Consider the following 26,797-nt stretch of genomic DNA (forward strand, 5'->3'; position numbering starts at 1 on the left):
TAATCTCAGGTCCTTTTCATGCCATTTCTTWTTTTAAATGTCACCTCGACTGCCCCACTGTCTTAACTCCCCTCATCATGGACTTTCTTGTCTTGCTGTGTTTACAGCTCATCCCCCCTAGCGGTTGGCTGCATATCCTGTATTCAGATCCACTATTATAAAACAGAATGTGCTACACAATAATTCACCATCCCTTCTGACACCTTTGCTTCCCCCATCACCCTTCTCACTTCCCCATCCAACTCTTTCATTATGTTTTAATTGCTAGATGCGATACCCACCTGCCATATACTCATTGAAGCTATGCGGGGATTTGATAAAGCTTGGGGACAAGAAGACAAAAGCTGAGATGGATTTAAGGAACAATAGAAAGAGATAGTTTTTTTTGTTATTTCATGTTTGCTGCCTCTTCTAAGCTGGTTTGTTTGATCSGGAGTGTGCAGAAAGCGAGGCCAAATTTGGCTTCAGGACAAATGTGTGTGCAAATTTGTGGATACACACTATGCATCTGGGGGAGTACAATCAGATGATRTGGTTGCAACCCAGATATACAGCCTTTAAAGTACAACAAGCCATAAATATTCTGGTATTGACATACACCTACGGGCCACTCTATTAGTCACTGCCTCCGGTAGGAAGCAGTTTCTGCAGTTTTTTCTCCAAATCTCCCCAAACCCAGTGTATCCATACTGATGGCTACATCCCTGTCTGCTATGTGTCAGTGTATTTGGGATGTACATAGTACTGTATTTTCCGCACTATAAGGCGCACCTAAAAACCTTCAATTTCCTCAAAAGCTGAYAGTGCGCCTTATAATCCGGTGCGCCTTATATATGGACCAATATTGAGCCACAACAAGTCTAACATCTACGGTAAGCAGCCGCCGACTTCATTTTTGTCCGTAGAAGAAGAAGCGCGCGGTGCATGCTGGGATAGTTGTCAGAACGCTGGTTTGTTAATAAAGTTTGACTGACCTATCTACCTACCGACCTGATAATCAGGTCGTCTGCAGATCATTTAGCACCACGTTCTCCACAAACATGCTGTGCGCGAACGGAGAAGGGTGACCATCGTCCGGCCACGCCCCGGCCCAGTCGCGGAAGGCTCTCCTCGCCGACCTGAGTCGGACTGTTTTGCTGACATTCTTTATGTCAACAAAGTAGCTTTAGACATTCATCCGGTGTTTTGTACACTAATTATCAAGTAGGCTGTGGTGTTTAAATGACAAGGTGTGCCAATTAGAAACCTCACAAATCAATTTGCCACTATCAGAACCCTAAAGTCTTTATAAAAGGCAAAATGGATCAGTGTTTTCATGTCGTTTACTCCTAATTCTAAATCTGCCATCTGATTGCCACAGATTTATCACACTAGCCATAAGCCGTGTTTCCATCAACAGTTTGTGTATGTGCATTTTATTTTGAGGCATTGCATTAGAAAAGGTTGATGGAAAGTTCAAACGAACTTCCTCAAATTTGCAAAAATTGTTTGAGGTAGTTTTTGTTTTTTCCTAAACAGAGTCAAGTAGGAGATGGGAACACATTTGCAGGACAAGTTCTGACATAGCAAACATCCACTGGTGGCACAAGGCTCAGGAGAATTTAAAAGACCAAAGATTTAATATGTTCAACTTTACCTTAAATGCATCAACCTTAAGCTGTCACAAAGTTGAGTGCTCCAAAACAACGATTCAACCATACAGAACTTGTGAACTATACCTAAAAACCAGGGGTTTACTAGGAAACCAACCAATTTAAATAGACATTACGACTGTAATCTCATATTTTAATTATATGTTGTAGGTGAGAGAGAAAAAGACAACTGCTTTTCATTGTTTACTTTCTCCTCTACAACTGTTTGGTATTTAGCTACAATAACTTTCAATGTTTTTATTCAGTGTATCCACCTGTTAGTTATATGTACTTGGGCAAGACTGTGCAGAGTCTTTCAAGTATGTTCCACTCTTCTTGACATCACTAGTATTTTCTGATTTAAAACAGTAGTTCAAACTTGCAGCAGTGCTCTATTATTAGTCTTATTCTTATACTTAAGGAATTGATTTTGACTTCTGAGACAAACTCCCTCTTCTACAAATGTGCATGCACATGTTTTACATGTTTTTTTGTTCTGTTCTATGCCATTCTAGTCTCTACCTCAACTCATGAATTTCTTTTAAGAGCACAAGTTTTTCTTTGTGTCAGTTGTGTGTGTAACTATAGACATAAAGACAGATATGTATATCTAAAACTTTGCCTGTAGAAACACCAGTAAAAAATTGTACGAGACTTTTATGCTTACATCACCCTTGAAATAGCCAATTTAATAATTTTTCATCTGATAATATTAAAATACTGCAATGTATTGCCCAACTGTCCAGCAGTTTTTCTTGAACAATATGTGTATTGGGAAACCTTCATTCCTTCACACTCTATCTTTAAAGAAACAAGCACCCCTGCTGTTTTCCTTCTTTTCATAATCCACTCCATGTTTGTTGTTTCTTTCTTGCCAGTTTTTAACAGGAGCTATGGCATCAAACACTTCMCACAATCCTGTTTCCATGCAGATATCTTATTAAATTGGACTTTAGATGTCAAACATTTGCAGACAGCGTGGGCCAATTCCCCCTAACAAGGTTAAGATATTCTGCAAAACTGACATATCGTACTGTATTTCTCCTTCTGTCTTCAGGCAAATGTGGTTATTTGTAAGAATGGCATAGTCAAACAAAGAATAAAATCGAAACAAAAAAAAAAAATGTTTTGGCCATTGGGGCTGCACAGTGGCGCAGTTGGTAGAGCTGTTGCCTTGCAGCAAGAAGGTTCTGGGTTTGATTYCCGGCCCAGTGTCTTTCTGCATGGAGTTTGCATGTTCTCATGCATGTTTGCATGCGTGGGTTTTCTCTGGGTTCTCCAGTTTCCTCCCACAGTCCAAAAACATGACTGTCTAATTGGTCTGTCTAAATTGCCCCTAGGTGTGAGTGTGTGTKTGCATGGTTGTTTGTCCTGTGTGTCTCTGTGTTGCCCTGCGACAGACTGGCGACMTGTCCAGGGTGACCCCGCCTCTTGCCCGGAACGTTAGCTGGAGATGGACACCAGCAACCCTCCCACTGAGGGACAAGGGTGTCAAGAAGATGGATGGATGGATGTTTTGGCCATTGTGATTTGGATTTGCTATTGCGTTAATGTTCTGCTGAAAAATTGATGTCAGTGACTTTTTTTCTCTTCAGTTTTTGAATTTCTGTCAATAGGTGAATGATATGCTCCTTTCTGGGGTCTGCTTATTGTTGTYCGTTTAAAKGCATTGCTTGATTGTACAGGGGTTTTTTTGTTGTTTTTTTATTTTTTTGCATTCATGTTTCATCAATGCAGAAATGACTTTTTTACATAARAGATTGATTTTATATAATAGCAACCGTTCAAAGAAGTACTATATGCCATCCCTTTGCAGTGTTGATGTTGGGCAATTGAGATGTTTGGCTCTTATCAGAGTAATTTATTTTGCTAATATCATCAAAGACGAATATCTACAAACTTAGATATTCCTTTTCAATTTRCACATAAATGGGGTGAAAAATGTAATTATAGAACCATAAACACACATTATGCTTAATTTAATTAAGTTTAAGTTATTTGTTTATAAACTCATGGAGAGTTTTCTAGTAACATGAGTGTTTTGTTTTGTTTTGTTTTGTTTTGTTTTGTTTTGTTTTGTGTGCTATGTGTTTTTTTTTTTTTTTTAATGAATCAGTTTGTGGGGGACTTGGGAGTCAAAGATAAATTAGAAATAGTTTCCGAGAAGACATCACCATTAGTTATTCAAAGACACCAACTGATGCCTGCCAGCAGCAACCAGTCATAATTTGTAGTGTCATTTAACTTCCTCAGTGTATAGACGGTGAGAAGCTGGAAGCTGAAATATTAATTAGACTGGCACCTGCTCTCTGCACCATAATCATATGTGTGGTCTGTCCCAGCTGTGGCTATTCGGTTGAGAGATTGTGTTTCTGTGCGTTATCTAATAAGGCCAAGCATGCCTGAGACTAGTGCTGATGGATGGCATCTTCGGCAAATGTGTGTTATTTCAAAAGCCCTAATTACAGAGATGAAACAAAAGTATGTGAGTGCAAGGATGAGGATTGATAACACTGATGCAGCTGTGTGTCCTAACAAATAAATCAGCTGTGTGTTATTTATATAGAGTAAACCATTAATATGGAGGTAAAAAAAATCACTTGGGGTTCCTACTGCAAGAAAAATCCACTAGTCTGAGGAAGGGAGGTAAATTGTTTGATATCTCTATGAAAAAATACATTCAACTGAGAGAAGAACAAGTTTCCACTCATCGGTTATTCATCACATACAAAAATATTATTGCTAAAGACGGGAAAAATCCTTCCAATGGTATATGGAATAAGTTGCCTATGTGACAATTTCAGAAATAACTAATTTAGGGTTAATGGTTGGATGTTCTGATCAGGATTGTTTGCAGCCCATCAGCAATCTGGATAATTTGAGAAAAGATATTTGCTGACATTGAGTTCCATTCCTTTACTTCATTAAAATCAATGTCATGTCTATGACATGCTCTATATTAGGAAATCGGTTGTGCTACACTTTACTCATTCAGTAATGCTGCTGAAGATGCAATCTCTCTTATACAGCTACTCGTTTTTTTTTCTTCAGGGTTTCTGCTTATCAGCCTCAATATGCTTCCTCAACCTGGGGTAACTTATCATTTGTTTCTAAATATGTATCTGACTCAACACAAACAATTGCAGGCCTCAACAAACKTATGCTACGTTCCTGCAGACAATGTTTTCATCTGAAGCAATTTGCTGAAGATCTTGGCTAATATAAGGTCCAGGTATTTGTGTAACTCCCTGATAATTTGGCTCAGGACATATTTWGGTGTGGTTATTCATTTTCATTTTCTGCAGGCAGAAATGTAAACACAGCTCCTTGTCTTGTGTTTCACTCCAGGTGCGCTGGAAATCTTTTAAGTCACGTAAGACAGACAAGTACCTTAAGCAGCCAATGCAAACTCCCTTCCTCTGTTATCAAAACTGAGGAACTCAGTGAGGAACTCTTTGAGTTTTAGAAAACAACTCAATTTAACAGAACAGCAAAATTTTATATGCAGCTTTGCAATCAGTCTACACAAAATGCAGCGTTATTTTTATAACTGATGGCTTGACAACCCATAATTTGCATAAACAAAAGCTCCTCAAAGAGGAAAACAATCATTTTTAAATGCGAGGCAAACTTGCTGGTTAACATTGACTTCTGATTTTATGAGACAAAGATTTTTCATGAGGCTCATGTTCCTACACTTAAATCTTGTTTATATATATATATATATATGTATATATATATATATAACTTGAGTGTGTGTCATTCTCTCTTGGGTACAGTTGGCAATATTGTACAGAAAGAAATAAAGAAGTATTGGATTTGAGTTTTGTTAGAGATTCAACTACCAATCATGTAAACAAGGACAAGACAAGATTGGGACACCTCAAGTGACTCAAATGCTGGACTTTGATGATAGAGACATTGTTGGAAGAAGAGGGAAAAGGAGAATTTGAACAATTGATGTAATATGACACCTATGAGGCAAAAGAAGTGCAATCAATCCTTATGGAGTAAAGGTTGAGAAGATCAACATCAAAATCTCTAAAAAGAACTGAAAACGAGATCATYTTAGCTGGCAACTTGCTGTAGAAGCAATAATMAGCACATAAATGCTACTTGTTTAAATTAAAGCTTTGTGCAGCTCTCAGTGTTTGTAGGGTACTGCTATGCTGTCCAGTCTGTCAATATATAATGGAGTGTGCATCTGTTTGTATGCCTCTTGTGTAGCAGTGTCTGCACTTTTCTCTGAGCCTTATTCTTTTCATCACTTCAACATCAAGGGGATGCAGAGCTGGAGAGAAGAGTACAAACACACACATCCATTCAATGGGTTTCAGAAAAGGGATTGAAAGTAGCACAAAACTTCAAAGGAAGCAGGAAACTGTAAGTAGCTGAATTCATGTCCATAAATCAGATTCCCATCTATGTGCACAGAAATATGGATTCAGGTAAATCTTTAAATATTTTTTTGACAAGAAGTTTTTGTATCCTTCAGGTAATCATGGTAGCCATCATGCTAACATAATCTTTCTGTGTGAAAGAGTGTGTTAGGAAGAAGTCATATGCCTACATGTGTCTTCTTCCTACACATTAATACACCTAAGTCAATATTTAAGATGATTGAATTCTGTAGATTGACACATTCATGTAAACTGGGATTCCCAAAGTCTACTTTGAAACTAGAAAACTCATAACACAGCGCATCAAAGATAAAGCCCCCTATTTCCCGACATCTGATCTGTAAACTAACAGAGGTGCAGAAACCTTCATATCTAACACACTACAGTAAAGAAGCGGCTCACAGGAGATGTACTGACATGATATTYGAATGAATACAAAAAAGCTGCTGATACCTTAAAGAGAGTGAGAWAGGAGATGACTGAACAGCAAAGGAGGCTTTACATTAAAAATGTGAGTTACATGAAATAGTGCAATAAAAAATTATTAAAAATATACATAATACATGWCTAATGAGTCTAGCCACAATCTTCAGTCTCAGTTAAAGTATATATGTCCTTAATGACAGATCCTCTGCAGCATGTCAAAGTTGTATTTTTTATTGTGTTGGGGGTTTTTTCTTAGCAGAGTGATCTTGCATTCCAGAAACCTAAACATTGGAATAATGAATTAAGTTCTTTATGATACTAAAACTGCTGTCATGCTGACTCATCTTTTTCCAAAAACAGATTTCAGATATATATATATATATATATGTATGATTCCAGGTATAAATGTGAAGAAATTAAGTGCATTTTAAGAAATATGAAATAATGTAGGTTGCTTCTGATACGATCTCTTTATAGTGCATGTCTACTTGGGTGAAGGGTGTCAAAAGTTCAGTTTCACTACTTTGTCAGGCAGAAGGGGTTATTTTTTGTCATGAGATTGCTATTCCATTTTTGGAAGATTGTTTGTTTTGAGTATTTAAAAAATATATTTATCTAGCTAAAAGAAATGCACCAAACTTTAACAGTACATTGTGTTATTGTTAATAATCCACTTAAACAGTGTTTGATCTCACTGCTGCAAACATTTTTACCATGAGTTTGTTGCTGAGGTCAGCTTAAACAGCCRATACGCTTAACCAACTTAGTAACCTACTGCCTTTTGTACTATTATAATTTATTCCCTTTTCCAACAACCTCAGAGTGATTAAACCATTTTCTGTAGAAGAGCTTCATCTGTGAAGCTATTTCATAGTTATTTCATAGCTTCACAGATATGAGATTATTAAAAAAAAAAAATCTGAACTAACCCGTTAGTGTTTGCTTTATGATCTGGGGATGAAAGTTCAATTCTCCAGACGCCATCTTTGAGATGGCATGCTGAGTTCTGAGAGTTTTGATCACTGCAAACATTTGCTAAGCTTAGATATAGATGAAGCATTATCAAGTTTGTACTTTGTATATTGTATAAGTTTTGACACTCATGCCACAGAACTGTTCACTATGTCCAAGWATCTGTGTAAATCAGTAGCTGATCAAAATCATTTGCCTCCATATCAGGTGTATGAGAAGGCAAAGTTGAAATGTTAATTTTAGGTCCCTATATCTAATTGAAATGGAGATATAGTGGTGTTAATGGGGTATGGAAGATTCCTGAGACAGCAGCAAACAATGTCTGCTATATCAGAAAAACTGAGCCTGCACACATTGACACTAGAAAATTTTAAATTTCAAAACATGTTCCTCTTTAACATAAACCTTCTGTTGATGCTCAAGGAAGGACATCACCTCCTTATTTGTGTCGCATCATATTAGTCTCATAGATTCCCATGTCAACAGTGTATCTGGAAATTAGCAACATTTCATCAAACGTTTAATTGTTCACTCAAAAATGTATATTTTTTTCTTATTTACCAAACCTTAGACAACTAGAAAAGGTAGCCAGATATGTGAAATTGCATATAAATTCTAAGCAATAAATATGCATTTCTAAAGCCAGTAAAATGCTTTTCTGTAAGTTATCCACCATCTATAATGAAATATTACCAATTTGTGTTAAAAACTAAGTTTATCAGCRTTTGTTGCTAGTATGAAGCAAGGTTAATGGATAGTTTTTATGCAATAAAATGACCAAAGAACAGAAAAAGGTAGTATAACTGAAGCTTTAGTTGTGGWTGCAAGACATAGACAGGTGAGTTAGTTTGTTTACTTAATACATGCAGAAGTCGAGCTTTTATGTAAATTGGGCTCATCTTTCTCCAACAAATAGAAAAATAGGAATGTTTTCTCTGACATATCGTGGAACTCTGTTGCCTCTTCTACTTAAAATTCCTGCCATTAAAAGGCTTTCTGGAAGCTTTTCAATGGCTTTCTGCTGAGGAAGAAAAGCACTGGCAGGGGGCTAATGAGAGCTTCAACACAGCGCCTCATAAAAGAAAAAAAAGTGCTCCCACTCACGTCACTGTTGACAACGCAACTCACAAGAAGCTTGCAAGTCATACAGTCATAAAAGCACAACACTCTACCCCAGTCAGMATCAGTGCAATCCGTTCCAACTAACAGGCTTTTCTCCCYGTCTTGTGATAATATCTGTCTGACAAATCATACAAGTTTATTTTAGGATAGATTAGAACTGTATGTCTTTTCTGTTCTTTGCTGACAAGAGGAGACTTTCAGGCCATCCAGCTGATTGCCTGACCCAGTCATCTGGCTGCATAACACTGGAGCCCATCTAAGAAGAGATTATCAACTTCAAATGAAGATGGGTGCCCTTACATCYGTGTTCCCAATTATAAAGGTTAAATTTACCCTGAACTTCTTGCTTCAATTTATCCAAGAAGCCCCAGGGTTTACAGTCATTTAATATACTTTCTGTTATTATGCAAAATTGATTTTTGCTTTAATCCTAACAAGACGTGTTGGTAAAGCATTTCCCTTCAGCAATATGCAGGATTTACTTTACTCTCTTAATAAAGTCGTGTTCGGAGGGATGATTTGATGCAGTCTGTCACAACCCGTGTCCTCAGCTCCCTCTGACCGGCATGTTTGAGATGTTTCTTTGATGGGGTCTAAAAGTGGGTCCTAAGGAGCACAGTTGAGAAATGCTTTGAGTGATAGTATTGTGGACTTTCAAAAGGAGCAGTTTTTCACTTTAGTATTTTTGTCCTAAAATAACATGTTCTATTGTGTGCTTACAAGTTCAGGTATGTAAAAAGGAAAGTAAGATGAAATGTGATAATAACTGGATATTGTGACAAATCTYTTGGGAGACGGGATTAAGCAAAACAAAYWACAGGTAATTAATTTTAGATTATTGTTATTTTCTTTTATACCTATATCACACAGTTCCTTCTTGGTACCAATTGCACAGAATGCTTAACTTCCCGACACATTTTGGCTCCACACTGGTTCCCGCACTTCAAAGGTCAGTGACTTATCTTTGAGAATGCTCTGGATGCTTCCTTATCTCTGGCCTCCAAGTACCAGCCTCCCCTTGGGTCCATCATTCTACACGYCTCCTCAAGCTGAACTGTCTCACTTGGAATGAATGGRTACACGATGTACAACTGACCATCTTGCTTCTTATCACTCGGACAGAGGCCATTGATTCCTCTTTAGTTGAGCGTAGATATGAGCGGGAACTGCAGACCTTCAGTCACGGACTGTGTTGCTCCATTGTTTGACTTTGATAAACCTCGGAGGGCCTCCTCACACCTCCACTTGCCTGACCAGGCCTATTGTTAAATGAGGGATTAAAAGATGGAATGGGCCCAAGCGTCTTGTTCTGTTACTTTACAAAGTGAAGAATAAGGCACGACTGAGGACTTGTACTCTGTGGGCCTGCACACTGTAGTTCTTGTTGGCCAGTATTGGTGTTGGTGTATATCTAATACTTTGTCAGTACAAACAGTATGAATAGGTGTGACTGAATACATTTTATCCCACCTTATTTAAACAYAGGGCCTGGCTTGACACCCTGCACTCTTTTTTTTCCCTCTCTGAGCTCAGATTTTATGTAGCATGACTCCCAGGATAAATTGAGCCTGTGCAGTMGGTGGACGGTGACCAGTTTTTTGAGGGGGAGATTTCAAATCAGCAAGCAACACCGTAAAAATTGTATATTTATGGGGTTTCCAAGTCTTCTTTGAAAACTCAATTAAATCCTGAGCACTCTGCCTGCATTTATGTCTGGCCTCCAATGACATGCATATATCAGGATTAGCCGAGTAATGATCACTTGTTCTACACATGGCATTTGAAAAAATACTCGCTTTGCACCAGGATAGTATTTACTTCATGTAGGTTTTACACAACAGCGTGATGAAATGACTAATAAAAAAAACAGATGTTTATCAGTTTCTATCGCCACATGAAGTAAACTAATCTCGTCTAAAACATCTGGTAGCATTTTGAATATGCATGTCATGGGTACATACGGGAAATCCAAATATGCTTAATTCATGCCAACTTGACTTAAACCTGGTGTACTGCATGTAACATTTTTAGTAAAAGGTAGTTTGATATTGTTTTAGAGTTTAGTCAATACATCACSTGGTATTTTGCATTTATTGCATTTTATTTCTTTACTATTGGCATTGGAATCTGCATCAGCTTGAAGGCATCAGAGTTTTCTAATTTAACACCAGGTACATTAACAACCTTAGCAACTGATCAGAACAGCTCACTAAGACATAACTTATTTATTCCAGCATTTTTCCAGCATTGATTGTTATAGTTTAACTATTATTAGTTTTCTGCTACAGCTGTATAAACAGTGAAACTATTTYGGGTGAAACTCCCTGATCCTTCGGATCCCGTTAAGGGACCTTTTTGGTCAGTCTTAGAGTAATTGAAAAGTCCAACTGGATTTCTGCTGTCAGTCTACTGTCTGTAATCTAATGTCAGCTACAGACTCAGCGAGGTGTGTGGTCATGTGTTCTGCATCCAGTTTTTTTTTTTATTCACGGCCTGTGAAAGGCTTTCAAAGATGTGTTTTATGCTGTGTTCATTACTTTGTTGATGCAGTGGTTCTGATCCAGTCAGCTACTAGAGCTCTTTGGAACAAAGTGATCAGATGAGATTGTACTGCTGCAGCCCGGAGAGGACTGACAGCTTAACGGCCTCTTATGTGATCAATAAAAGTGGCATTTACACAGGGAACTCGCTCCACTTAAAACAAGTTGCAATAACCATCCAGTGGTTTGATCACTGCTGAGTCTGAACATGGGGGCAGCACTCATCAGAGTTGAACACAGCTGCACCGTCCATGATGASATACCATATTTATGCAATTTTATATTAATTGACTTAATATTTTACTTTTTKGGGGGAGGTATGACATTTTTTACTATGTTTAAACATGTACTGCAGCACAACACATTAGTAGAYCTAACTTAGCTGAAAGGCAAAACTGAGCATTTTATGATTCAGTTTAACCCGTGGGCCTTCATGTCAACTTTTGTTTTGTCTCCCGCTTTGTCTACATAATAGTATTTTCAAAATAAATTTRAMTTTTGTATTTATAAGCCACATCCATATTATGTGATTGACACATAATATGACTATTGTGCTGCTTGTAGTTTTGTGCAACTTCTCTTTTAACAAGAACCAGTTAATGCAATAGAACTAAATTAATTATAATAAATAATTTTGTTGATAAAATATAATAAGTTCAACTAATTTCCCCATGGGGCAAGGATCAGATCCGCTTCCTGGAGGGACTTTGACGGAGTCACTCCAGGTGACTCCTCCAGGTCTGGAGAAGGAAAATCACCGGGATTARAAACGCCGACCCGGTGAGATGTTTCCTTATMTWTWTWTWTTTTCTTTTCTRAAAGATAAAGTCTGGTAAATCACTTGACCCACAACGTTATTCTTGTTTGGAATCTGATGTATCTGAGCGACTAACTACGGACTTTTCATTGGACGATTTTCTTGTTTTATTTATTGAGATATCTCTCTTTCAACATGAAATAGATAAAATTAATGTATTTCAGAAGCTTTTATTATTTTTCTCACGTAAATGAATACCTGTGAGATGTTTCAGTTTTTATTGGTGTGAATGAGTGAATGAGTGGTGGATTATTTTGAAATTTCCCTTTGAAACAACTGATTTTTAAAAAAATATTATTAAATATAGCGAGCCCCACACACCTGCACCTTGAGCTAACATGTCAGATAATTTTTTTTTCTTTTCTTTCAAATTGTTCTTTTTGGTATTAATTGGGACAAGTTGTTAATATACTCATATTTATAACCTTTATAAAATTATTCAAAGAACTCTCTGGACCAGGTTCAATCCCCCTTTTAGACAGGGATTTGTTACAGGTTTGCCAAAGTTTAAATAAAATTGTCTCATTTTCAGGAACAGATCTTAGTGTTCCCAATGTTCTCTTTTGTCATGTTTGTCTTTTCACTTCTATTGAATCTCTCTATTACTGACACAGCTCATTTTCCATTGCTTACCTCCCCAAATGCCTGGAAACTGCCTGCAAATAGCAAGTCAACTCTTAACCTTTTGTCATTTTCATTTTTATCTGCAACATCTATCTGAAAAGTAAAATGTTTTTGTGAGAAAACAAGGGTTGAAGTCCCATTGCATGAATTTGACTAAGRAAAACTTTCCAAAATCTACATGTAAATTGCCCTTGTTGCAAGAATCGGAGTGAAACATGTGGCTTAGTTCTCTTTAGAGGACATGAAAACCATTTCGAGCACACTGATCAAGCTGAAAATCATCTTATCTGAGACAGTTGATCATAAAGATGATTCTGCGTCTAAGAGCTGAGCAAATCATTTTTGGCTGGCAGTGAGCCTTATATGGATAGTAAAAAAAGTAAAAAAAAAAAAAAAAAAGATCTGTTAAAGCAGTCAGTAATAGCATAGAGAAAAAAAACCCAGTGGAAAATCCTGGACACAATGTGGGTGAGAAATGTGAGACACTAGCAGTAAAAAGCTGCAAAGCCTGGCGTAATATCTAGTTATTAGAAAATTTGTCCTGCTGCAGAACAAACACGCTGCTGGTGCCTGACTGTTGGTAATTGGGCTTTGTCATAAAAAGGTCTGTCCTCTGTTTTACACTTCAGAAAAGTTTATTTTCCCTTAAATATCTGTGGAATAAGCTCATCCTTCCATACAGTGAGAACAACATTTTCTGTTATTTTCCAGTTTGGTATCAAATTTTGTTCCCTTATCCTTATGACTAAAGTCTGATAAAACCACAGTGAAACTGATGGTAGAGCTTTTATTTGTTTCATTTATTTCACCATAAACTAATTGCACATTATTAGGCATGTTGCAGTTTGAGGTATTAAGGTCTAGTAAGCTTTACGCTTTTTAGACCTCGARCAGCACATGCACAARGGTGATTGACAGTGCTAAGACCTTCCTCTTCACTCTGATTGGTGGATTCTGTCAGGGAGAGGTGCATTTCTGAGTAACCCTAACCCAGGGGGAAGGCAGAGGAGCTCAGTCTTTTTCACAGATTATAGTGACAGTTTTAATAAATATGTTAAAAACACTTTGTTTATAAGAGTTACGTTCTGCAACTTTAATATAATCAAACCCCAATTGTTGGTATATTTTAATTAAAACCTTGAAAATTGGTCCCCTTGCTTTGTAAAGCTATGTATTTTTTGGATGCTAAGTAAAGTTAATGGACTGAACCTGCCAGATTTCCCCTTATATAAGCATTCAATAAGAGGATTTTACTGCCATGTTTGCATGAATATAGGGTTAAAAACTATGGATACTTTAGTGCCCTAATTCATTTTCCCAGCTCTTGTTAACATTTTTTGTCTTAAAGGCACTTATTAATCAAATTGTTGTCAACAAGTATGACAGACAGGCTCTCTACACCTATATGTCCTTCCTGCAGGCTGTTCTGTCAGTGAAGCCTGCAGGCGGCAATTTATAGCGGCCGCACAATTCACAATGCCTCCAAACAGGGATATTTGTAGCCTTAACACTCATCTGCACCACATCAGGACTTTATGTCCTTGCCTTCTGTTGTTGAGTTCTGTTTGTGTCCACRTTCAGGCTACCCGATGCCCTTCCGCTCGTTCTTAGCTCACCTTTTGGTGCCAAAGAACAGTTGCCATGGAGATTTTACCCATGAGGTTTAGTGGGACAGGCTTATATTCAAAAGCCCTCAACAATCCCGAGCAACCTCTCACCCTCCCCATTCTTCCTTTTATTCCAGACAAAACATAGCAAACCCTTTTTACATTCGCACTGCTCTACTAAAAGGTTTACAAAAATAAAAATTCCATCACGTGTGATTCGGATGGAGGCTCTAACATGTTACCACAGGAACATTGAGTGTCACATTCTTAGTTTTTTTTACTTTGTTGAATTCTGTGAGAAACAAACAGAAGTGGAAATGTTTTGCCTTTTTTAACCAGCTTCCAGTGTTTTATTCTGTTCACATCTCAAAGCCTTTCTCCACTTAATTACATCAACCACCCCTCTGTGTTATTTCTCACTTCTCTACACATTCCCTTATGAAAGAGGAACATAACGTGCATTTGAGTTCTTGTATTTACACAGATTTGTTTGCTCTTTTCGCATCTTGCCTTTTCGGTTGCAACAGAAATGCTCTAAACTTTGAACTTTGCATTAAAATACTAAATTAAAAAATAAAACCTCCTWTCCCCAGTTTTTGGACTTTCTTGCACGACGTAATGATCAAATTGTCGGTTCTTTATGCCGTTGCAGTGTCTGACAAAAGTAGTAATACTCCTTGAACTTGTTTTGCGCTTTCAGTCACAATCTTCAGTGTATTTTTGCAAAAGTTTGTAAATAATAGACCCACAGTGAATATTTGTAAAGAGGAAGGACAATTTTTCAAAAATTAAAAGTACAAATAAAATTCTGCAAATTAGTAGGCATTTTATTCAACCTAATTTATTCTAATTCCTCTGAATATGTAACACCACAATCCAGTGCTCGCCTGCATAGTGAAGGCAGTATGAAGCTGTGGGGATGAGATAGAGATGCTGGAGCAGTCTTAAGGAACAAGGATGCATCTTAACCCATGCATATCCATATGTTGCAAAAGTCGATGGTATTAATATTTTTGCAAGCTACTATAATTTCTTGGAACCAAAAGCTATGACTTCTGTTCCAAGAAATTAAGATTTCAGGACCAAAGGCAACTTTCTAGAATTTGAGAAGCAGGTCTTCATTAAAAATCCCTCATGCATTTCTGTTCAAATCTTAATAGAGCTAAACTTAGCAGGAACACTGTGAGAGTTTTTATTCCACAGGTTAAAAAAAAACGCCATTGTCTAGTGGTAACTGTCATAATGCAGGTGTGAACATTGTCCTGTTGTTAAAAAGTCAATGACCACATCAATTAGCTCATTAGAGTATTTTTACCTCACCAACATCTGGTTCTACAGCTTTCATGTTTGTTTGTTTTTTTCTCTTATCTATGTACTTCTGACTCCTAAACTAGAACATCTCCCTCAGGAATAATTCACATKAGTGAGAACTCTTTGTCCAGAGTATAGCATGTACAGAGCTTTTTTCAGTATTGTATTTATTTATTTATTTCATCTTCTTTTGCCAGTCTTTACTGCTTTTGCCCTGATTTACTGAAGTTYATTTTTTACTTTTGTTTTTTTGAATTTTTCTTTTTGGTTTTATTGCTGCATTTTTAACTCAATAGAGTCACTYAATTGCTTTCCTAAAGTCTTCCTTTAACTAATCGACTTCTCTTCCACTTTTCCCTCAGTAACAACGTTGAGTGTTACAATGAGATCCTACAGTGGTAGTCAATAGAGCAAACAAGCCATTACAGGACAGCAAATAGAGACCAATAAAGCATGAACCTCTTCCTTCCCCTACATAATCAMTTCTGCACAAAAATCCTATGCTGCTCAATATAAAGGAAGACAGATAAAAACATGAGCATCAATGCCCTCTTAAGAAACTACTAAAACGCAAACAAGGTCAAAGAAGATAACGTACTGTCTTCTTGTGTGTTAAAACCTTCAGTGCCAGCTAATAAGAAAATATACAGGTGAAGTCGACATGTAGTACAGGACAGGCCAAAAGTGAAGGAGCTGGGTGACAGCGCTGAGTATAAATATTAATTGTGGGCTGCCAAAGAGAATCTGGAAAAGTGCTGCGGTTAGAGCCTTTTGCTTTGTACTGTGCTTTGGCAGAGCAGCTTTCACTCAATCAGCGTTTTATGTTCCAGGAAAGAGAACTTTGTTGGCAGAAAGGTTGGCAAAAAAGAAACCTCTAATGCATACCAGAAGATGGTAASGGTGATTAGTCACTTGAGTAAAGACTGCATGCACCTAGGATCTTATAGGAGAGCAGGGCTTTCAAACATTTCAGTGTAGTTTTACAGCCAAGTGATTATATYATGAGAATGAACAAGCTTTTTCTATTAAACCTAAAATAAAAATATTATGTTTTTTTATTAAGAAACTACTAAAAATATGATTTTTTATTTTTTGCTCAATGTATGCATGARGGCGTTTATGCAAAGAGCTTTAATTCTGGGACTTGGCCTGAGAAAACCTTGTGCCTATTATCTCATCTACCTTATTAAAAATCCAATATCCTGTCCTCAAAGATGTGATTGGTCTTAAGGTCATACRAAATAAAATAAAAAAATTCCCAGTATCTCCTAAATGAAATATACTTTAGTATTTCCCATTTTCTTGGTGATAACTCCTATATCTATAGCCATTTATCAGCTCTGCCTGAGTGGACATGTTTCATCTGTGGGATACAACAACACAGGCAAACAACAACACAAGAAAACACCATACATCTTGAKCTGATTGGTCCAAATCTGTGAACTATATGAAGGCAAGGGGGTTATGTGAATAGTTATAGACTTCAATCTAGATGTCTTATCTAGACAGGTAATGTAATAAGCTGCACTTACACATTGTTGTAATAATGCAAATGAATCAATAGGTCACTTTTAAAGATGGCCCAGATTGCAGAATAATTCATTTTTATTAGACAGCCAAAAAAAACAAAGATTTTGAAGATACAACTGATCAGAGTTATGCAGCATGATATTCAGATTTAGATTTTCTTTGCAGAGAAATAAATGTACACATAACATTGTGTTCTTTCACATTACTTCTTATCTGTCACCAAATGCATTCAAAATGTGAGCCAGAGAGAAGTTGGCAAGCTGAGAATTCAATGTAGTGATGTCTTGCATTCCTGATTCAGAATTTRGTTTTAAATTGATGTGTTTACTGGGTCAGACAGAACAGTTTCAGTTTTATTGTCCTTTTTATGTTTATTGAGACGCTTTAAGAGTTTGTTTTTCATCCTCTCAACCTCAAAACTACATTGTTGCTGGAGTCAGAAGAGAGCAAAGTCATTACTGCACCCCAAGTTTCTTTTAGTGGTTGGTTTCCACCCTGTTTTTTTGTTGTTTTTTTTATCAGCTTTCACAACATGAAACGGCTGAACTTTGGTTCATGATGAAAGAGGTGTTGGTGTTTGTTTGTTTGTTCCGCTGTTTTAAGCCATGTGACAATCTAAAAATGGCATGTCTGTGAATGTCAAGGTGTGTGTGTGTGTATTTTTGAGACTTCCTTTCTAATATTTATGCATGACCGTGGATGTACAGTATCTTACATCTGATGTACATAAACTATCCTGAAATCATGTGGATCTTTTTGTGGGTATTTTTCACACCTTAAATAGAATCCTGCGTTTCTCACACTCCTCCACCGACTGCAGACCCTGAGCTCACTCTAGTGTCTACCAAATTGTTTGCATAAAAATATGAGATTCCTGCCCCCTAGTGGCTCTCTCCCTTCCCTTATCCTAATGAAGAGCTACATCTTTAAAGATGCCAGATCTCAAATTAGTTAACTGCTTCTCATCTGCATTTATCATCAGATAGAAACGACCTTCTCCAGCACCAAGCTGCTGTATGCCAACAAAAATARCGGAACCTGGACTGCCAAAGTTGAATGTCTGAAATTGTATTCTTTTCCAGATGTGGATAAGTATAGAAAATGAAAATAGATTCCGAAAAACAAGTGCATTTCCAGACTTTAATCCCACTACCAGTACATTTCTATTAATCCATCCATCTGACCTGAGCGCTTTGCTCCATGTTTTCTCTTTCTACCCTGTCCTGTAAAACTGAATATTACCACTAGCAAAAAGAACAAAAAAGAAAAAAATGTGGTCATAAAAAGAACAGGGAGCTCCGGAAATCAGGCTCTGGAAAACTATGGAAATTTTACATAAAAAATTCAAAGGAAACTATCCACCACCAGTCCAYCTACTCTGGGCTCCTTTAAAGCATGAATTTTGTGAATATGTGAATTGTACTCTGCACCTTTTCAGCCCCCTMCTTTTTTCCTCAAATGGCTGAAAACACATCTCTCTTTTTTCTCTATTCAGAAGTGTGTTAAGTGTGGCATTTATCAAATGATGGCTCTTTCTTTCAGCCTCACTTTCTTTTCATTTTATTTTGCCTGTTCACCTTCAGGTGGGCCTAATCTGACAGCAGYTGATTAGCATTTTCTATGGCAGGTAGCCAAACGAGACAAAGGAGCTTGTTCCAATAACATAAAGGATCTTGTATTTCAGCAACCCAACGGCTAGTCTGCTGTTCATCTGCATCATCATTTGATTAACAACAGACAAAAGAAAGCTTCGTTCTTGTATTAATCACTGYATGCTCAATCGCCCATTGTGCGTCTGCAAAGGTCTTAGCTTTGCTTCAGTGGGAGTAAGTGGCTCTCTGATCTTGTGTGTGGCCTCTCTCAGCAGATTTCTGCTTTCCTAAAACTCCTGCCGGTGCATATTTTTGGTGATTTTGATATGAAAGCTTTCCGTCTTATTGCTGTGGGCTGTTTTAGATTATAATGTAAATCCCTTTGGCCTTTCGAGAATGTTTTTTTTTTTTTTTTTCCAAAAGAGAGTGGAGGATTTTAACATGCAGCCACACAAACAAATCAGTGTTGTTGGATATTTATGAGTGCATCTTCAATCGGCTCCTTTCAACTGTATTCTAATTTTACTCGTATTCCCTTTATCATTATAATAGTGGGTGTTTATGTGTACAAAAAGCAGTGATCCCTCATRGCCATTCACAGTCTCCAGTATTAGTCTCCATGGCAGGCAAAGGAACTGCTGGGGTTTTGGAAAAAAGTCTGAGTCATTACAAAGACTCAGATGGTTACTTTCATTTCCCCTCTTAAAGAAAAAGAAGCATCTGTAGGGTCTGGGAAGGATGGCACACAGACATTCATGCAGAAACGAGTGTGTTCCTGTTACTGAGCAAAGCACACAGTGGGGGTCTGTATTACTCAGCCTCTTGTAGCAGGTTTTTGGAGCAGAAACTGTGAAGTTAAGTTTCAAGAAGCTGTGTGTAAGATATTTCAACTGGCACTATTCATTTGTGAATTTTTTTTCTCCTGGTCTCTGGTTTGTTAGTTTTATTTTTTCTGTATGTATGTTTTTACTGTGTTGCTGGGACTGCAGCATGTTAGCATATACAGTCGTTCGCTCTTGTGAACTTGTCCTAATTTTGTCAAGTTTCACCTTTAAAGGCTTGCTACAGCCTTGTACTGGTACTAGCACAATATTTACTGCTAGTGAATTGTACATGCAATTTAATATCAATACAACTTCATATTATGCATTCTCCCTTGGTTTCTCTGTGTGGTATGTATTGTTGGCACAGATGATTGACCTGGACCTGTCCAATCAGCAAATTTTGGYGCAACCCGGCTCCAGTTTCGAGTTGGGATCGGGTTTTAAATCTAAACTCTAACRTGCAACAATTTGCCTACAATTCACTATTTGAAGCATCATTAAAAKCAGACATTAAAAATGTTTCTAAGGGTCTTTTCAGTCTATGTTTTTATTGAAGAAAATGAAAACAAAAAGTTCTTTAAACATTCTTGAAAGAAAAAAAAAAAAACTACAATTATAACTGTATGAYGTTGATAAAATTATAACATAAGCTTAATTTTACTATCAGGCTAAATTAAAATAACACAACACATTTTTTTAACAAGATAAGAACAAACAACCACTGCAAACACAAATGTTTTCTTCAAATATGCCATTTGACAGCTGTCTGGCGCCTGCTCAGCCTGACTCACCAAGAGCCCAGCGCCAAGCCTTCTTTCTAATAAAGTGACTGATCATGTCCTCGAAGTCTAGCCAACAGGCTTTCAATGGACAATATGGCAAGACTGTAAAGCCTGTCTTGAGACATAGTGGACCTCGGATTCTTTTTTTCAGTTTTACTGAAAGCTCTCTCCCCACCAGCACCAGTCACAGGCAATGTACAAAATAAATGGAAGGCAATGCCGACTTCTCAAAAAAAGTTTTCCTGTTGCAATTTGCTAATTGCATTTATCAGACCAGATTATGTCTACACGTTTGCAGTTAACAATAGTCACCGTACTCAGCAACTTTCTTGCTATATTTAGCAATATTTCAGATATATAAAAAAAAATAAATGGTTTTGGCCAAAATCAGGCTTTTTAAAGATCGGCGATCAGCCACAAGCAGCAATCGGTGCATGTCTATTTACAAGGGATTGTATTGGTGAAATCACAAGGTAAAAGACAAAATCCACAAAACTACTGGAAAAGCTGTTTCWGATCACAGATAGTTAATTCCCCCATCCWTATATTTGTTGTGTTTTWAAACGGCAAGGTAYATGTAATCTCCAGGACAACTGAACAAAATGAAGAGGTGAATGCTGTGAAACAGAGAGTGAAGGAGGAGAGAAGAGAGCGASARAGCTGAGAAGAGGGTGTGGGAAACAACAGAGGAGAGACAAGAGGGGGACAAAATGCACTGGGAGCAGTGGAGTGGAGGCGAAAGAGGGTAGACGAGGGATGTGGGGAGATGGCACTCTGATGTAATTAAAGTGGCCTGTTTGAAAGGCTGCACCTCTCCCCCAAGCCTCCACATATGAAAGGTTTGGGAGTTTATGAATACCGTATGCAGAGAGATGGCGGTGTCACAGGGAGAACTGCAGCGTGAGGCTGTTAATAAGGAACCTAAGTGCATCTGTGCTGCTCCAATTACACGAAATGACTAGCTGGCAGATCAGAGGCACATGTATGCTTAAACGAGGATTTTCCCTCATCGCAAGTCCTTTAAGATTAGGCACCTGCTAATGTTTACTCCTAATCAGTCAAAAACAAAGCAATGTACAAATTCTTCTAATATTAGTTTGACATTGCCTCTAGGCCTCTAGTTTTTTAAGAGTAATGGGTAACACTTTATTTGAAAGGGGGTGAATAAGACTGACATGCCACTGTCATAAACATGACATAACACCTGTCATTAACATGAATAAGCCTTCATGAATATTTATGACTGTTGTCATAAAGCGTCATTCAGTAAATCATGGCACCTTTAATACTAAGTTGACATTATTCAAAATGTCTTTGTTATGACAACTTGAMRTTAACCAAGAAATAATTACTCTTTAAATTTTACCTTTAATAAYATAARGTTACCTAATTTTTAAAGTGGAATCAGTAATACTTTTATAACAAATTTATACCAGTAATGCTTTATTTGTAGTGAACTGCCAACTGCACACCAACAAGCAGAAGTCTGARTTTTGCCATGGACTCTGATCAACTAAAACACAATACTGTCGATCGGATCAGGACATCACTAGTTTAAACTTCTTATCTACTAGATTTTCCTATTTTGCCTCTTACTTTCAGGTACGTATTTCAACAAATATTTATGTGAAGTTTGCTGCTTTGTGACTAAGCAGTTATCATTTGCTTACATCAGAAGTATTTTGTGGATTTTATATACTTTCAGCTGGAAAAAAGTCAACATGGAGGCTTGCTTTTTTCCAAACAGCTGGGCCTTGTAAAATATTTGTTTTTATGTTGCAACACAGAGTTTGTTAAGAGAATGAGGAATGTGTTTATCTTTGACTGATTAACAGTCTCTTTGCAGATTGTTTAAAACTAACTTAACAGTGTTTTTATGAGCCAAATGCCAAAGCTGGATGTTGAACTTCCCCTAAATGAATTATATCTAGTACTAGAAACAGTTCCTAAAATCTACAAAGCAAAACATACAAGGAAAAAAACAAATTAAATATAATGTTATGCATTTACATAACCATGTCAGTTTTCTTTCCTTTTGGGTTTTAGCAGGATTTTATAAGTATTTTGCATGTAAAACTTGCAAATAAAATCCAGCAATTCCTGTAAAGTATTTCATTGTAGCAACTACATATCTGATCATCAAAAGTGATGGAATATTAGCATACCTCAGAAGAATATTGCACTCGAGTTATGTGCATTTTTTTGTCTTTTTTTTTTTTTGCCCTGCTCATATTCTTTCATGTGCCCTGTACTCGGCATCTTTGATCAGTTTAGCCTTCCGAGACTTTGATGTGTGAAGTCATTCATTACTGTAATTCGATTTGGATATACCCGACAGCAAGGGTTTACAATTCGAATTGTTAAATACCAAGTTTGAGTGTGAGCTGAAAGGTCCTGGCAAGGGATTTGGTGTAGTTTAAGCTTAGAGTTCAAAGCAAAAACATTGAACAGGACATCCAAAGTACTGTAGGTGTAAGGAACCAAAATACACTAAAGTTCTGAAACAAAAACTTTGAGCAAGTACATAAACTATAAATAGAGGGTGAAAGATTGAGAGAGAGAGAAGAAGTGAAACATGTTMAAACCATAAAAGCTGAAGGTACACTGTTCCAGGCAAAAGAAAGACAAAAACAGGTCAAATGAAAAAACAAGGTCACACAAACACATAGATGCAAGAGATTTTCAGCAAAAAATGAACAAAACAATTGTACAAATCTGGAAAAAGGAAAATACATTAAGTTTTTTTTAGCAGCGCATATTTTGAGAAACAAAATGTTATTAACCTCACCTTTTTTTTTTTTTTTTGCATATAATCCTTACAGCATATCTTTTTCTGTTGCTAGAGCTAACATGGTAAAAGACAGATTCCAAAACTCAATCACAGACGTAGCAGGGGGCYRGAGACTCCTGGGATCCCCCTCTCCTCTGACAGAAAAGCGGGGCYTGCGCCTGTCTCCACCCTTTTTCCTTTCAGTCAGTGCGTCATTTGCGGCAGGCTTTCAGGGCTCCATCACAAATCTTTTCGAAGATGCTCCCATTGTTCGCATTACAGCATTACGGGATTCCTTTGTGTGCGTTTCTCTTTGCTCCCAGAGGACTTCGCTGAATGTTGAAAGCAGCATAGGTTGGCAGTGGTGGGATCTCTTTATTTTAGCTTTTTGTTTTGTTTTTTTTTCTTCTGCTAGGTAATTATGTGAATAATTCCTCTTTGTTTTGGCCTTTCTCTGCTGGGAGTTCGGCGTGTGATTAATTGGTAGCTTGAAGGACCGACCAATTTTAAATCACAAGGGAGGGACCTGTGGGTCTTGTTTTATTGGCTGTTTTTTTCTTCCTTTGGTTGGGACAGCATGCGGGTGGAGCATCTGAATTAGATTAAATTTAATTAAGGCATGGGCCCCCTGACTGCAGTGGTACATTACAAAGGCTGTATGCCAGGATAGTTGTTGGTAGGTATTCAACAATGTGTGCGAACACAGTTACTCACACACTGAAGAAGCTCCCTGAGGCCTTCAAGGTCAGATAGACAGAGGAAAAAAGCACTGTGGTGTCTGAAAGGAAAGAAAAACACAGAAAAGCAAGATTTATCATTTGTAAGAGTGCTTGTTTTTCCGCATTGTACTCTCAGAAAAACATTGTGCAACATACATATTCCTTATTTATCARGGTAAAAGAAATATCTAATTGAAATATAATATTTCTATCAAGACAGATCTCAGAATTGCATCAGGCTTTTAGTGGCAGTTTAATAGCATGTGTACATATTCACAAACAAATCACTGGTGATCTATTGAAATGACAAAAATCTGACATCTTTATTTTCTACTTTTCCATTTAGCAACCTTTATTACATGTCAGCGTAAGAATCCCACGATTGCTAAAATCTAATCTCACGATTAGATTTTATTTAATCAGCAAGAATTAGTAACCAATATTAAGAAGCAGCTTTAAAACTAATACATATTTTATAATGATTAACAAACCAAAGTAACATTAACAAAATAAAATGATTGCAATTCCAGTACAGGAATATGCTGTTGCCCAAATCAGAAAGGTGGAGTCTTAGCCAATCACAGCTCTCTTACACAGCAAAGTCCGATATGAGGATACTTATAAATCAGTGAGAGGAACTCAATCATTTGGAACATTTCTCCTAAAGTGATGAAGCTAGTTTTCTCAATCAAATGGAAGAACCGTGAAATACTTTTATCTGCTAGTTGTAACAGTTAAAGTAGGAAAAAATTAAAAGCTGATTTAATTGCTTATCGATATTTGACCCCAGTGTGGTTTACTTAAAATGATCTGCTTCTATATTATATTTTATCAATGCACACTAACATAAGCTTTACGTATTTTATTTTTAAAACTTCCAGCTCATTTTTACCTTGGTGCCAACAATTTGCTTTGGAAAATTAAACATCGGGTACGAAAAAAAAGTTGATTAAACATGTCCATTTCCATAAATCATGTGGATCGGTGTCTTTGGTTGTCCATGTGGAATGAAATGCATAAAGATAATAGCAGCTTGGTTTTGTATATATTTGCACTACATTAAAGGTTTTTTGGAAACTCCATGTGCATGATTTCAGCTCCAGTGCGTAAACAAACCGTATACTACCCTCAAAAGGCTTCAAAGTGACAAAGTGGATCAGAATGAGTCAAATTGGTCTGCTTTATTTTGTTTTCCCTGTTCTCGCTGCTCTTTAAATGTGGAACTGGTTCAAACTCCGTTTTATTTATAAGCCCGTAAGTGTATCCGTGCCTGGGATGATTCAAAAAGCTACAAGATGGCTTCCTTCTCACAATTTTCTTGCTATCAAATCCCTCCAGAAGGAAGTGTTTTTTAGACTACTGATTTAAACTTGAGATTTCCTGTAATGGTCATTTCCTGGCAAGTATACTGGGTAATATCCTCGACAGCCTGCTTGGTGGCTGGTAGACAGAGACTGGTTTATGTTTCAGGCGATGCACATGAACTTTTAAGTAGCACCACAGAAGCCTGGAAGACGAAGCTTAGAAAGCCTCCCTTAGAGTGTTTTTAAGCTTTTTTTATGTGACGTGCAGACGTTTGATGTTCGCAGTCCCCTGAGGCAGAAGTTTAATTTGAAGTGAAATGGCAACTGTAAAATACTTTTATGTAGCTCGTTCCTCATTAGCACATGCTTTCTGCAGCTCTGTAATAAATAAGATTCCTTCCCTTCGCTCTTCTTCTCTGCTTAATACAACAGTGGTGTCGGCTGATAAGCTGAAACACCATTTACACGAGCCCCATTCCAAGTGCCTGATTGAAATTCTCTCACTGTAATATCAGTCAGTGGAAATGTTTAAGTGCTATTCCCTCATCCTATCCAGGATAATAAGCTGCAGTGCTCTCTGGCTTTATAGTCGTCCCTCTCTTCCTTTAAGCTAGTAGTTTGGCTCGCTCTGAGTTTGTTCCTCCCAGCCCGAGCTCTCATTGTGGCCAATAAGTTTTCTGCACTTCCACGTGTTTTTCAGAGTCCTTATGTGACTGTGACAAACATGTTGGTGTGTGACAGCTGCTGGTGTTCTGCAGGCCGTCTCTCATCGTTGATGCGGAGCAAGTTGCATTCGATATCGGAGTGCTAGGGGTGGTTTTGTCCTCACAAAGACTCATTTACTTTCTGTCTTTGTTCTGGTTCCTTCATATTAGCCCTCAACAAGTCTCAGCAGTGATCCATGACTTGTCCTTTATGTCTCATGGAGCTCATTGGGCCTCACTTCTCATCTCCAAGAGGGGCTTTTGTTATTGAATCACACAGAATATATTTCAAAATGATTGTGAAAACAATTTACTGCTTTGTATTCACGGCTGTCTCCTTCGCTCCTGTCTCTGTTCCCCCCGGCTTTCTTCATCTTCACGGCTCATCTTCCTGTTTCCTCAGCCTCTGTGTCTAAATCCTTCCTTCCTACCCTACAGCATCCCTGTTTATATCAGGGAACACACCCTATCATCTGTTTTCTCTTGTCCTTTTTCTTCCACACAGAAGCTCCTGGCTTTGTGACACTGGACCATAGTCTCCGCTATTACCCCAGCATCACATACGGCGTCATCGGCAGCGCCATCATCTTCGTCCTGGTGGTGGCCCTGTTGGCCTTGGTGCTTCATCACCAGAGGAAACGGAGCGTCCTGTTGCCCAGGAGTGTAAGGGGGAGCACACATCACCACCAGCCCCTCCTGCTGTCCCGACTGGTCATCCTGGACCGGGGTCACGCTAATGCCAGAGGTCTGGGTCTCAGCCCCGGCTCCAGCAGTGCTGCGGGCCAGTACACTGCAGCTCCTCAAGCTTTGCATCTGCTGTCCGGGGCCATGTATCCCTCCTCAGTGTCCTTAGACTCGCCTCCCTCATACTCTGAATCGGTTCTGGATGTCAGGTAAATGAACATTCTTGGCATTTTGCACTTTAAAATCTGCTTAACCCTCCTGTTGTCCTCATTTTCTGTGTATAGGGAAAACACATACAAATCTCAGTCATTTTGACCCGAGGACAACAGGAGAGTTTTAAGTAAAATACAACAGACAGCTCGCCTGTTGTAAAATACAACAACTAGCCTATTATGAAGTTTGACTACATAAGCCAAATAAACAGACTTATATAGCCTG

The 26,797-nt window shown here is 37.8% G+C and overlaps 2 protein-coding genes across 2 annotated transcripts in view; one reads left to right on the top strand and one right to left on the bottom strand.

Moving 5' to 3' along the window:
- ldlrad3 (low density lipoprotein receptor class A domain containing 3) overlaps positions 1 to 26,797 on the top strand; it is a 74,227-nt gene that overhangs the window by 44,681 nt on the left and 2,749 nt on the right. The window contains exon 4 of the mRNA XM_008411524.1: positions 26,181 to 26,568. Coding sequence (XP_008409746.1) covers positions 26,181 to 26,568 — 388 coding nt within the window. The remainder of the gene's footprint in view (positions 1 to 26,180; positions 26,569 to 26,797) is intronic.
- Positions 22,990 to 26,797, bottom strand: part of phrf1 (PHD and ring finger domains 1) — a 94,758-nt gene continuing 90,950 nt past the window's right edge. The window contains exon 17 of the mRNA XM_017305288.1: positions 22,990 to 23,726. Within this exon, the coding sequence (XP_017160777.1) occupies positions 23,694 to 23,726 (33 nt within the window). The 3' untranslated portion in view covers positions 22,990 to 23,693. The remainder of the gene's footprint in view (positions 23,727 to 26,797) is intronic.

This window comes from Poecilia reticulata, linkage group LG6 (genome assembly GCF_000633615.1).
Source record: "Poecilia reticulata strain Guanapo linkage group LG6, Guppy_female_1.0+MT, whole genome shotgun sequence".
NCBI classification, from domain to species: domain Eukaryota; kingdom Metazoa; phylum Chordata; class Actinopteri; order Cyprinodontiformes; family Poeciliidae; genus Poecilia; species Poecilia reticulata.